We start from the raw sequence: 14,684 nt of genomic DNA on the forward strand, positions 1-14,684 counted from the left end.
CATATGGTACATTTGGCACGTAAATCCAAACTGTTGGAACTGGCACTTACTGGTTGGCTGAGGTGATTCCTTAGCCAGGCAGAACCTAACCCTTCTGTCAAGGGTGGGTGATTACTCTTACTGCATAACCTGCGCTCACCCTTGGGTACCTTCACACTGAGCAGTCAGGTTTATTACAGAGGCAATGTGTAAAGCATTGGCACAGCACTCACTCACAATAATTACACTGAGTGACACAAAAGAGATTTCACATGTGATGAATGTAAATAACACACACAATATTCAACACAACATGAACATCCTGTATTTCTGGGAATAAATCACACTTGGAAATATTACTAGCTGTACTAGGCCCAACCATGTTAAAATGACATCAGTAGCACATTTGGGGGAAATCCTACTTTACCACCAGCACCCCTATGCGTGTAAAATGCTGTCAAACCTACACCCACCCTGGAAAGTCTTATAAGTCAATAACACACAGTGATTGAGTGCACCCCACTTCCCAACGATATCAGAATTATGTACATACAAAGAATTATCCCACTTGTAAGCAGCACCGTTGGCCGAGGCGGCACGGGTAAACCAATGTCAAATGTCGTGTTCTTCTGACAAGAAATCGACGTGTAAAGCAAAACCACTGGGCAGTGTCGTTAGTCAGAGGTGGTCGGTAGATGGTCTCTCCCACGCATGCACTCACTCAGCACCAATACGCTGTGCAACGGATACCAGGCAGGTCCGTATGTAACGCACTCACACACATACGCACACAGCACCATAATGTGGTGCAACTGATATCCAGTCAGTCAATTGATAGCACATTGCAGACCCAGTGGGCCAAGTCTCCCTCCACCCTCTGAACTCACCCGACTACCCTATGCCCACAAACTGGAGATAAGCAGCCCTCCTCCCAGATACTAGGCTACACGCGGTTAAAGCCACACTTAGTCAGGATCCCAAGGAAGAAGGTGGGGGTAGGTAGCAGGACTAATTAGGAGGCAGTTGTCAAATTAGGGTTTGACCACCACTTGGGAAGTTCACCCACAGGTTACGGAGGAGAAGTGGGCTGAGGGCAACTGTCAGTCACACAAAAGGATTCCACAAGGGGCCTTCTGACACCAGCCCAGTTCTGCGCAGCATGAGGTAGGGTCGGGGGGGGGTCACGCAGTCTCTTGACTCACTTCTTATCGTTCTCAGAAGTGTCCTTCCAAGCCTGTCAGTCACTCTCAATACCCAAGCCCGATTTGGGCAATAATAACTGGCAGCACAATGTCATCGGGCTAATGTGAGGAGAGGGCAGTTGTTCTGCTGCACTGAGGGCCCCAAAGGAACAATCTATGAATGAGGAATGTAGCTGGGGAGCCTCTCAGAAAACAAAAGAAGCCACCCGATCAGTCACACGTCAATCAAATTTGCAACCAGGCAATCCAGGCACAACGTCTGCTGTGCTGCGATACTAGCCACAACAGACAATTCCAGTCTCACACAGTGAAGGGATCCAAGCTTAGTACCTCCCTAGAAATGAGGCACAATGTCTGGTGCGCATTGCTCCAAATCGCACTAGACGGTTCCAGTCAGACACAAAGAAGAACTGCAAATTCCGTACTCCCTGGAAATTAAGCACAACGTCTAGTGCGTGTTGACAAGGGTTGCACCAGACAATACCAGTTACACAATTAAGATTTGCAAATTCAATACTTACCAGGAAATGAGGCACAACGCCTGGTGTGCAATGATACTGGTCACACTCACATGCACAAGTTCAGCAGTGCCACACAGGATAGAATGAGGCATTTCTATGGGTATGCCCTCATCTCCGAGGGTCACAATCTGTGAAATGGACATCGCACGCAATAAGCATGCAGTTGGCGTTTTGCACCAGAGAGATGCAGGACGATCGACAAAGCGGGACACTTGGGATCCCACAAATGGTGAATCCGGTCACCAACAAGACTCTTTTTCGTGTTGAAGATCCCGCGATGCAGGGGTAACACTTCTTTGATGCAGGCAATGATTTTAGGGCTCCACACAAGGCAATCCGGTCTCCAGATACAATTCTTAGTTTCACTTTCATGCTGTGTTACGAGTTGGGATCCAGCAGACCTTGTGGGCACTTAAGAGGGCACCACTCTCCAGGTCTAAGAAGTATATGGTGTGGGTTCCTTTCAGGAGGTCTTTGATGTCCGTGAGACCTCCACAAGAGACCAAGGGGAAAGCCAACGAGTCCTTGGAGAGCACAAGTCAGGGTGCCAAACAGCAGCAGATAGTCAGTCCAGGCCATCTACTATACAGGAAGGGCACACAGTTCTTTTCATTGGCAGTAATCCTCCTTGTGCACAACAGATTTGTCTGGCAGTGTGCACCATGCGGTTCCAGGTTCTCCAGTCCCACGTCCCCACAAGTGTATCCCTGCCCTACTGAAGTATGGCACTAGTAATTATACTGTAGTGTGCCTTTGAAGATGGGGGTGGTTCAGAGGGTTTCCCTCTGAACCACAGATGCCTCCCCAAAATCTTATACGTCTGCCATGAGGCAGTGAAATGCACATCTTAATCTTTAATGGGGCCATGGTCTTGCTCCAGAGACCAAATGTCAAAACCTCTCCCTCCAATCTATCCAGCTCGGCCTTCAAATGGCAAAGGTCTGATCAGGTCCTCGTTCCTATTGCTCCGGCCGGGACTCTTCTACCTTGCAGGGGCCTCGTCGGATTTCCCCGTTGCAGGGCCCTCTTATCCCTCCTATGACCATGGCGGTCCCCAGCCGGCAAAGCCTCAGGTGGGCCGGAGCCTCCAGCCGAGCCAGTCACAGAAGCTGCTACACGGCTGAGCTCACTCCTCCAAGGAGGGCACTCAGGCTACAGAGTTAGCACAGCCCCGACCATCGCTCACCTCTGCCGGGCATCTCCAACATTTCGCCGGGCTTGCAGGTTGCATGCGCCTCCTTGTAGCATTGCTTTGTTCACGGTTGTACAAGCCCATTTCCGACTCCAGACCAAGTGGTAAAACCTCTGCCAGGCACAGGGCCATTTGATAACTGCAGCAGGGAAGCTAGAGTCCACTACAGCATTGTCTTTCTCAGCCCGAGAATCATATCGCCGCATCTCTATGCACCACGATCCCAGCTCGGACCTCGCTGCAGAGTGCGCTCACTCACTTAAAGCGATGTCACCCCAGAAATGTATTCTGCTGCCGCTGCTATGACTCCCTCAGTAGTAACTACAAAAAAACAGGATTGTGAGTGAAGAGGTAATGCCCCTCACGGGCACTGGGGTGGATACGCCCTCCTCAACTAGATTAATTCAAAACAAAAGAATCCACCTCAAAGAGGTTCATAGGAAAGTGTTCTCAAACTTGGTAGGGCATACACAGTGTTTGCTTAAATACCCCTCACACACCAAAAGGCCCCTTGGTGTCATGCTTCATCATAGGGATCTTCCCATCCCACTGCGGGACGGGGTGTGCTACGACTAGCGACTACGCTTGAGCACTGTTATTGTAGTGCTATGTGTGGTGTAAGGCTAGTGAGAGGAAGGGTCAGGGGTGGATGAAGTGAGTGGTTAAAAGGTACCTGGCCTTATAGACTTAAAGAATGTAATAGGTCATAGGCTGGTGCTATTAAAATGTTAGTTCGGAGATATCCCGCGTTTTAATGTGCGGATACTCCTGGGCAAGTTAACATGTTTCGAAGCATCAAGGCTTCTTCATCAGGACTAAAGATGAATCCTTCAGTGCTCACTATGTTGCTATGAATTGGTGCAGAATAAATAGGTGCTATGTACAGTAAGTGATATTAAATACAGTACCCAGTCGGTATTGTTAACATATAAGCTCAGTCAGTATTTCTGAAAAAAAGCTAGAAGTGGTAGGAGTCAGTGCTCCATGAGCCTTCTTTAACGGTGGCGGAGGAATTGGCCACTGATTTAGTGGTTAGGAAGTCCTCGCCTCGCGCCATCCAGCTTAATTTCAGAAATAATGACTGAACTTACATGTTAACAATACCGACTGGGTACTGTATTTAATATCACATACTGTACATAGCACCTTTTTATTCTGCACCAATTGATAGCAACATAGTGAGCACTGAAGGGATCATCCTTAGTCCTGATGAAGAAGCCTTGATTCTTCGAAACATGTTGACATGCCCAGGAGTATCCGCACATTAAAACGCCGGATATCTCCAAACTACAAACTACAAAGTGCCACGGTTACTAGTAGAGTTTTGCACACATTAAAACATGCATTGTTATGGCTGAGCATTTTAAGTGATAAAAATTTCTAATTATCTGTTGGTATAACTGGATAGAGAGAGTCTCACATTAGACCAAGTTTCAACGTCATGCCAAATACTCTCTTTCAAAGAGAATGAATCGGAAAATTTGGATTTATAGGCTTTGGAATTATTTGCATGGTGTAAGTGAACAAACGCAAAATTATAGTTGTTTGGCTGTTCACCAAATGTTTCTAATAGGACCCCCTTGAATCCACACAAACTGACCACTATCCTTAAATTTACGAATACAGAAATTTCGCCATATTTCGGAATTTTGTGTTTGCACATCCCAATATGGAAAGAACTATTACTGCACTACTAATTCTGTGGATCCAGAATGGGATTTTGCACTAGTAAATTCATTATCATCAAGCTTTATTCGGCCACAAAGACTATAAAAACACAATAAAAACACAAGTAAAAACCATAAAATCACAATACAATCATGCAAATATCAATTTTCCCCCACATTTAAAAGAAAAGTAAGAGTACTTAAAGAAATATTTAAAAATCCATGAGAATTACAAAATGTCATGATAGATTTCTGGGCTCACATATGAAAGTCCTTACAAACTCATAACCGTGAGCTAACATGCATATGTCTTTCTCAGTTTCAGTGCTTGGGTAATACAACTGAAGATAGAGCAGCATATAGTTTTGGACTCCAAGTGCTGGAGTAAACACCAACCCTCCTGGTGATTATTAAAAAATCTTCCTCTTTCAAATTGGGCACAGAAACCGTATCCTGAGAGAAGAATATAATGTACAAAAGAGCATAAAGTGCTTTGTAGATTGATGTTATTTCCCATCACACGGACAGTAAGATAATGATGGAAACCTGGTAATGGGAAAGCTACCAAAAATTAAATCTTGATCCCGCATAACCTAGTCAGGCTGAACCGTAGCTCAGGTTCATTTACCCAGGTCAAATAGTGCCCCAGACCACATGTGATTGAACCGTGACCAGGTCTAGTACCTTCGTGAGCCTAGCTTCCTCACTATATGCAATATATTTTTCTTTTATTATATTCTTTGCATTTAGGGGTATTTTATCTGGTTCTACTAAAAAGTCACTCAGTCCCAGGTCACGAAAAATCTACTTAATGAACTTGATCCATGGTATTGCAATCATATTAATCTGCATGAGGCAATCTTTTATTATATTACGGGTGAAGCCCAGTTCCTGTGTGTTCCAACTTTTGCACCATAATTGAATGGGGGCCATGCCTACCTTATCTTCCAAAAACCCCATGCCCAGCTCGTTATGGGCAATTAAACTTGGTGGGTCTTTGAAGTTCCTAATACTCGATTTTAAAATGTTTTTTCTGCTCTTTGTAGAGCTTTAGTATTAGAATAACCCCATACCACAGCCACATATGTGCCTGTGCAAAGAGTTTTTCTGTTACTAAGCACAATCATTTCTAGGAGGGGGGTTTGTCCTAACTTCTTTGCAAAACTGAAAATGTATTCAGAAGCTGCCTCCATCCCCTGTCTTTGAATTAATAACGTTTCCCAGTTCAATTCTCATTAAACATCAGACCTAGATAACTAAAAGCTTTTGTATTTTGAGCCGCAGTCCCCCCATAAAAGTTTTTTGACCCGGTATTCTTTGGGCCACAGGTCATAACATAACATTTCTTTAAATTCACATTCAGCTTCAGATCTTGCATAAAATAATTAAAACCATGTAAAAGTGATTGCAACACATTTGCTGTGCGTTCAATTAAAAACGCAGTGTCCGCATACAATAGTACAGGGACTAACTGGGTACCAATTTGGAGACGTCACAGGTGCAAGAAATTAAAAAGGTCTCCAAGCCATTTATATACACTAAAAATAAACAAGCATTGAAAATGCAATAGGTCTCGCCTTTGATTAAGTTAAAGCCATTTGCTTAGCTAATGGTATTGTATAGCAATGCAAATGGCTTTAACTTAATGAAAGGCGAGACATATTGCATTTTTAATGCTTGTTAACAGAGGGGCCAGTAAAACCCCTGTCCCCTTCAAGACTAGTGTCAGCACCCTGAAAACTTCACTTACCGCATCCGAGCACACTGTCTGCAGTTCTTAACCCTGTCCTCAAGAAATACTTTACTGTCCAACTCAACGAACCTAGACTTCAATAGCCTAGCTCTGCTCACTTGTCCATCAAGGATAGGTGGTTATTTGACTGTTTCAACCTCCTGAGCTTCCTCCCTCCCCTTCACTGTATGCCTAATTATAATGTGTTGCTTATATCTTTATGCATCCTTATGTCCTGTTGTGTAATATATGCCTAATTATAAAGCTTGGCTTATATCTTTATGCAGCCTTATGTCCTAATATGTAATGCAACTTGTTTTTCCTTGTGTATGTAAAGTGCTCTGATACCCACGGGTCTAGCTAGCGCTATATAAAACTTGTAAATACATGTCCAGTGACTGGACTTTGTGATCTTGCCTGCCCTCGGCAAGTCCACTGCCTCAGTGGTAGGCTTGTCATCACCCAGTGGTGCTCTATGTCCTCTCCATGGACAGTGTCAGGTCAGTATATTCCCAGTTGCTTGTGTATCGAGTACTATTGGCACCCTCTACCCAAGCTCCTCCAGTTGCAGAAGCATCCCATCGCCTTCACTGAGCTCTTGGTGCCCAGTGTCAGCTCTGTGCCTGCCCCCTTCACGCCCAATATCAGTTCTCAATAACTAACCTTCCCCAGTCCAACCATTCTCCTAACAACGACCTCTGTGACTCTTCATGTCCAGAGTCAGCACCATGTGATCAATATCTGCCCTGGCTCATATCCCAGCCCCTGCCTGCCTAGTGTCAGCATGCAGCATTAACACTGTAATGCTACAGTACTCCCTGCATGCTGAATACCCGCTGCCTCTAAAACCTTTCATGCTCTCTGTGCCCTGTGACAGCATACAACCCCCTTCTGTCCTCTCTGTTCACATCACATTCCCCAACATCAGCAGCCCTTACTGCTTCTTATTGCGCTCTTATGCCCAGCTTGATCATTATACACCTGCTCCCCGCGTGCCCAGTGCCAGCAGTAGCACTCTATAATGCAATCTGCCCCATCTCAGCCAATATTAGCGTCTCATAAAATCCTCTCTATGCCAGTTATCCAAAGCAATTAGTTCCCACTGCCCAAAGACAGCAGCCCTTGACCCTCCCTGTCTATCGTCTCAATGCCCAGTGTGGGCACCTCCCAGTCCTACTCCATTCTTAGCGACCACCGCCTGCCCGCCCCCTCCATCTCCACAGCCGATCCCAGACCCTCCCCACCTTCTGCTGGTGACAGTGGCGCGCGATCCGAGGTGACAGGCAAGGCGGCGAGGAGAGAGGTGCCGATTCTCTCCAGCAACCCCTTCCTCGCCGAGAATGGATTGGCCAATGCAAATCCTGCATGCTTGCCCCCATCCAATGAGGGGAGGCAAGAAGAATGGACGCTGGGGGTGTTTACAATAAGTGGACAGAGCCAGACTGGAGACAGCGGGGAGTGAGGGAGCGTCTGGGGCGACTGAGGTAGGAGGAGGGACAGACTGGAAGCGGGCGGGGTGCAGACAGATGGGCTGCAGGCAGGAGTTAAAGCGCGCCACCAGTGTGTGCAGCGCCAGACAGAGCTTGGTGCCCAGGGCAAGAGGAGCAGAGCGATGCTGAGGCAACCTGTAACGTACATGCACCTGCGGAAGACCCGGGAAATGCCAAGCTCGTGCTAAACCCACGCTGAAAGTCTCCGAAGTTCCTCGCAAGCTTTGCCTGTAAAAGAACGGCGGTGCCAAACCCACGCTGCTGGAAACCGACACTGGAAGGTGGACCCCGGATGACATCAGTACTGGAAAGTGGACACTGGAGTACTCCACAAATGGAAACTGGACGCTGAAAGACCCCATCGATGGAAAGCATACACTGAAAAAATCAGGCGATGCTTAGCCCCTGAAGAAAACAAGCAAACAAATCCCCCCGGCCCTCACTTACCACATGCCGTCTACCTCCAGCATAAATGGACCCGCTGTCCTGATTCCACATGTGCTGCCGCAGAAACAAAAACAGCCTCAGAAGCTGGCAGACAGTCGTGCAGCCCCCAAGCCCGTTGGTACCATGCTGCGGTAAATGGGCCACAGAAACGCTGGAGCACGCACACCGCAAGTCAGCCTGGAGCGCGCCTTGGAAGAGACGCAGGAGGGCAGGAGCGTGACGCCGTGAGCGTGCACATTGGCGTTCCCTGCGGCTCGCGCGTTCACAGATCGGTGTCTGCTCGTGCACCGGTCTGTACCACTTGGGAGGCCTTCACAACGACAATAAGGCTCGCTAGCGGCAGCGCTTCGCGCTGCAATGCCAGGCGAGCCCTGAAAAGGGGTCAAAATACAGCCCCATCTGACTCCACGCTTGACTTGAATAGGGGACGTATAGACTCCTTGTAGCGTATAGCGGACCCTCATATGGGTATTTTGATATAAAGTTTTTAAAACATGAACTAATGCAGGGTCAATCCTTGAATGATCCAAGATTCCCCATAACATGTCCCTGTCCACCAAGTCAAAGGTACAGGAGAGGTCCTTGAAGGCCATAAGTATGGCCCCTCTCCTGGCCTTAACATATTTACCTAAAGTCAAAGTTAGGTTCAGAGCTTGTTCGGAGGTCCCCAAGCCTGAGTTTCTATCGCCTTTCTTAAAATGGGAACAGTGATAGATTCCTTCCAGGTCTCTATAGATCCTTTTTTAACAACTGTTCTAAAAATGTTTGTTAGCAACAGGGCCCAGATGTCAAGGTTATGTTTAAAAAATTCCGCTGGGACCCCATCGGGGCCTGGTGCCTTCCCAGTTGCAGAACTTAAAATTGCTTTGCGAACTTCACCTATCAAAATGGTTTTACAAAATTTTAGAAGTTCTGAGAATGAAAGGGAGGGTTCAGTTACAGCTACGGGATTGATTTCCTCATTGTTTGGGCTAAAAATACACAAGAAATGCTTTACCCCTTCTGTCTCTAATATGTGGCATTCAACACCAGTTGGTGCCCTTCCAGAAAGGAAAGGGCGGTTTACAATCTATCAAATTCATTTTTTTATGCCCCATAGCTGGAAGCAGGTGCACAAAATAGCTTTCTAAAACAGGTCTTTAGTGTATCCTAAATGGTGATCAGCTAGCTCTTGGAAACAGTCAGAATAAAAGGTTTCAGAAAAAAGTGAAATTCATCAATTCCGGAAGACAGGTTCACATTTAGACAAACTACAATAAATTGAAAAATATAATTGAGATAGTGCACATAAATCAACTCTATGCAGCAGTGCAACAAATACATAAAAGATATATCTATATCTATTTATATATGTATATAAAATATATTATAAATAATATAACAATATATATCATATACGAATATATAATTACAGTATTACACCTTCAATGATGGCTCTGACATTCAGAACTAATAAATTGACTCCCTCACGGACGGCATCCCACCGGAACTCTATAAATCGGATCCATCTTTCTGGGCATCGATCCTTGTGGCTGTGCTTAATGCCGCAGCCAGGGACGGTTGCCCGGATACATGGGCTACTTCTATCATTGTGCTGGTGTTCAAGAAGGGGGACCACAATAGCACTTTTTGCTATAGGCCAATCTCCCTTCTAGACTCAGTAGTAAAGGTAGTGTGAGGGGTGTTATTGGAGAGATTATCCTCCTGGGCAGAGGAACATAAGATCATTACTGACATTCAATATAAGATTTGCCCGGGGCCGTCAACTGTGGCCCAATGCCTTAACCTTTATTTGATCCTCTGGAAGTACTCTATTGCCCGCCCAGGTACGATCTACCTGGCCTTCATGGACCTTTCTTCCACGTTTGACTGTGTCAATCGGGCCAAGCTGTGGCAGTCCATGAGGGTCATGGGGGTGGAGGACAATATCATCAACTTCCTAGAGGATCTGCATAGGGACACCAAGGCGAATGACAGATATGCTCAGGATCTCCGTGTTTCCAGGGATTTTTAGGTCGGGAGAGGGGTTCGGCAGGGTTGCATTATGGCCCCTTTTCTGTTCAACCTGAACAATGATCTAGATAGGGCCTTGTCGGTACAGGGGCAGATTTTCCGTATGTATGTATGCGTTCCTCATAGCCAGAACTGCTAGGGGACTCCAATCCCTGCTTGATAACTTTCTAAATTTTACGGGGTCCCGAGATTTGGCTATTAATAACGCCAAATCCTACATACTGCAAGTAGGGACGTGGCCCAAGAAAAAGTATGAATTTAATGTAGATCTCGAGAAGGTTCCCCTGGCATCTGTTTTCTTGTACTTGGTGCTTTTACTGGATGACTGTCTTAAGTGAGGGCCCCTTATTGAGAAGAAAAAGGGGGAGTTTACAAGGTTAATCGCTGCTATTTTTGACTTTGCTGCAAAGATGGGTAAGCACCCAATTGAAGCTATGTTGAAAATATACCAGGCTAAAGGTGTAACAACCGCCTGCTATGGTAGTGAAATATGGGGACATGCCACCACAGATGTATTGCAAGTGGTTGAGAATAACTTTTTAAAGCGCTTGCTGGGTGTGCCAAGTGGTATATAAAACCTGGTGGTTCACGAGGAACTGGGGGCACCTTTTTTATGTGACACCCTGGCCATGTGCCCATTAGTGTTTTGGCTAAAGTGTTGGCTAAATAAGGATTTTGATCCCAGTCAGCGATTATAACCGATTGTATGAGCCTTGACCACATGTCCCGTATACCATGGCTGAAATATATCAGAGGTTGTTTTGTAGAGCTGGGGCATCCTGAACCTTTTTTAAAGGCTGACACTATTGTAAAAAAGGATGTGGAGTTTGTATAGAAAGCCTTTAGCTGTATAAGGAAGCTAGATAGAGATGAGTTGAAAGTGCAAAAACCCAGCGTCCCTAAATTTCTGGCGCTAAAAACCAACTTGTTGATAGAGCCTTATCTCCTGGGGTCACTGTCCACTTACGAACAGTTTTTATTGTCCAGGTTTTGTCTGGACCTTTTCCATTTGTTACTTGCCGTTCCAAAAGGGTGCTGCAGAGGACAGGTGTTAGCACCCTGTGACTGCGACGGCGTTTCTCCACAGGATCTGCTACACTTTATGTTACTCTGTAAATGTTACGAGGTACACCGGAGATATTTTTTACTTCCCCTTTGAAAGAGGCTGAATTTTAACCAGGTTCGCCCCGCGCTTTTGTATCTGCAACTGTGTAAAGCAGATTGTATCTTCTTCATCGTGGGCTACCTGAAATCTACAGTGAGTACCAGGGTTTGCCGGGAAAAATAGCTATTTTTTGGTAGAAAGCACATCTTGTTTTAACATGTGGTATGTATGTCTATTCACTAATGGATCCATTTTCTCTTTTATTACTGATATGAACTGTAATTTTTCAAACTTCATGTTTTAAATGATATTTGGATGCTGTGTAACTTGTATGGTTTTCTATATATAAAACCGAATAAAGTTATTTTTGATTTGATTTGACTCACTGTCTATGTTTATGTTCAGTCATACTGTATTCTGAAGTATGCCCACGCCACACAAAAGACAAGAACAACACATGCATTTACACAAATGCTTACCATTTGCCAGTCTGGTTCAGCCGCATCGATTCCCTTGTATTCAAAGTAACTGGCAAATCCTTCATTCAGCCAGAGGTCATCCCACCAGTCCATAGTCACAATATTCCCAAACCACTGAAGACAAAAGGAAAACAAATAAGCATTTCTTTGCCCAAAAAAGAACCCAACATAAATATTCACAGAAAGTCAGATTGGTGATCAGACCAGTCTTGTCGCAGCATTATAAGTGAACACACACATAAGCCCAAATAGCACAATTTCATACTTTTTTCAAAAGTGCCTCCTTTTTGAAGGTTCCAAAAGTGCAATAATCCCCCTTGGGCATTAGTCCGTGCCAGCCACATCGAAGCTTCGAAAGTTGTGTTGCTCAAAAACAGAACCAAAGGCAATTTGTAATGTTAGCTGCATTGGAAATTGAGGCTGTCCCATAAAATTAGATTTTCCTATAGGACTATATATATTCTATAAAGGGAACTCCACTGACATTGCAGCCGCAATTCCTATTATTGGTCCACAGTGGGCTTTGGCAATGCTAAATCATTTGATTCCTTGAGTTCTTTACCAACATCTCTAAATCTCCGCTCCTCAATGCCGTCTCCCCCCATTAGAGTAGTGTGACACACTGAAAACAAAGCAGCAGTTTAGAAACTCCAACAAACGAAAGAGATTGTGGCAAAAGGGAACAGTGACTATTTGTGTACATTTCATTACAGAAAAAGTAGCAGACGTCTATGATTAATGTTGGTATCTACAGGTTACCTGTAATCCTGCCACTCATAGAATTCAGGAAAGTCACCCTGAAAACATTACTGTCCCCATCCATTCATTGTGGACTTTAGGTCCCATAATTCAAATTTTCAAATTCCGGCCAGAAAAGGCCAGGATCAAGTTTCCAAAATGCTCTTAGCGGCTGTGGGGGGACTTTGGCCATCATCAAAGGTATGAATTTCTTAACATATAGAATACTGATATAGGCGTACTCAAAGAGTCATACTGCAAACAACACCCAGTCCTGAGTTAGGAGTACCGTGTTTAACTTTGGGCCTGTGCAAACTCATGTTTTCAGGGCGTCACAATTATGAGTCGGTCGCAGTTTTCCAACCCCTTAGTCTTTTCCTCAGGTGAATATCGGCAGGTCAAACCAGCTGATATTTACTGGGTGAAATTCGCCAGTAAATTGCTTGTAAATAAAGAGGCATGCAGAAACTGGCGAGGGAATTATTGAATTATGCATGTTGTGTACCATTGTAATCGGGAGAATCTGTAATAGGTGATAATAGTTTCGTTCATTAAATTCTAAAGCCTAGAAATGAAGATGTGCACAATGATTTTTCAGTGTTAGAAGTGCCTTGCTGGGAGTGTCCATAGCACAACTGAGCGTGAGCAGTGAGCACCCAATGTTGAAGCTTGTGTAGTATTTGACTGTGCAGGATGTAGCTGGGTTTAGAGTCTGACTGGAGGTGTAATGCAGTGGGATATGTGTGCCTTGCCCAAGAGGGTGTAGGATATGGAAGAGGTTGTGCAATGTGTAATTATGCATGGCTGATGGTATGTGATATTTGTTGAGAGTATAAAGTGAAAAGATGAAATTGTGAGTTTGTGAAGACTTTGGCATGGGTTTCTGTGCGCAGGGCATGAATGAGTACAACTAAGCATGTGCAAAAGGCGAGTGAGGAAAAACGGAATGACTGTTTTTAATGTGCTCAGTTTGTGGATTACAATCGGTTGCACTCAAATTTTTCAGTTACTTAATATTGCTCCTTGATGTGATGAGAACAATGCAGGTGCAAAAAGCTAGTACGTCTTCAGACAAAAATATCTCAATTTCTAACACTGCCTTTAATCGTGCCAGTACACCACTTCTCCAAAAGGCAATGTAGTCACTGCAGACCATGCAGACGATGAAAAAGTAGTCAGTTTATGCTAGTTAACTTTTGGACTAGGTCATTGCACTACAATAGCTACAATATTCTCTCTAGATGGAAGAGTCATGAAGGTGAAAGCCATCAACTTTTAGGAACTATTCAGAAAATACAGAATTTTCCTAGAACTTCTAGGGACTACTTGAATGTTACAACAGGCTATAGTTAAGTGTAAGAATTATTCTTACGCTTATTGTTATGAAAACTATTTGAAAGGCTACTGCACGTGTTTCTCACTGTGATATCTCCCATGGGGAATGCAATGTAGGTTTTGACATATTAGAAACATATTTCTAAATCAATAACAAGTAAAATTCATTACATTAACATCATCCTTGTGTATACTACGTTTTACAGAGAAAGTGTGCAACAAGCACTTTCAATAACTTGACCATGTAGAGTAGTTTTGGACTGGGCAACGTTTCTATGACAATGGCTTAACATTGCGTAAGTTCGGGTATTTCACATTGCAGAAGTGATGAGTAATGGCAGATATTACGCCATGATGCTGTAGTGTGGTAGTTATCCCCCGAAATGATGACAGGAGCCGTGGTTGTATTCAAGCCTTTAATTACCTTAGGAAGCACCAGAGAGCGCCGAGCCGCATGTCTTGCCGGCTCCGACACTCGCGCTCTTTTCCTTAGGATGCGCGCGCATCCTGTCATGGCCGCGGGCGTGCCGCGTCATCACGCGGCTGATGCCAGCTAGAGCGCCGACTCTACATATCTCCCCTTTTTACACATATAACAAAACTAGAACTATTGTCCATCACTCATATCATAGTCCTGAAACCTGGACGGTCTCACCACCACTCTCCCCCCTCGGGTGTATCTTACCGGGGTCGCAGTGTCCTCTCTCTCCTGGTTAGCTCCGCTGCCTTCGCCTTGGCGGAGTTCAGCTGGGCTCTCCATTGACCGCCTTGTGCTCCTCTCTGC

The 14,684-nt window shown here is 44.9% G+C and overlaps 1 protein-coding gene across 2 annotated transcripts in view; it reads right to left on the reverse strand.

Annotated features, from left to right (window-relative positions):
* The window catches only part of ENPEP (glutamyl aminopeptidase), a 297,126-nt gene that overhangs the window by 169,033 nt on the left and 113,409 nt on the right, over positions 1–14,684 (reverse strand). For both annotated transcript variants that reach the window (XM_078676092.1, XM_078676093.1), the window contains exon 6: positions 11,828–11,941. In XM_078676092.1, the coding sequence (XP_078532218.1) occupies positions 11,828–11,941 (114 nt within the window). The remainder of the gene's footprint in view (positions 1–11,827; positions 11,942–14,684) is intronic.

Source organism: Lissotriton helveticus, chromosome 2_1 (assembly GCF_964261635.1).
Source record: "Lissotriton helveticus chromosome 2_1, aLisHel1.1, whole genome shotgun sequence".
Classification (NCBI taxonomy): Eukaryota; Metazoa; Chordata; class Amphibia; order Caudata; family Salamandridae; genus Lissotriton; species Lissotriton helveticus.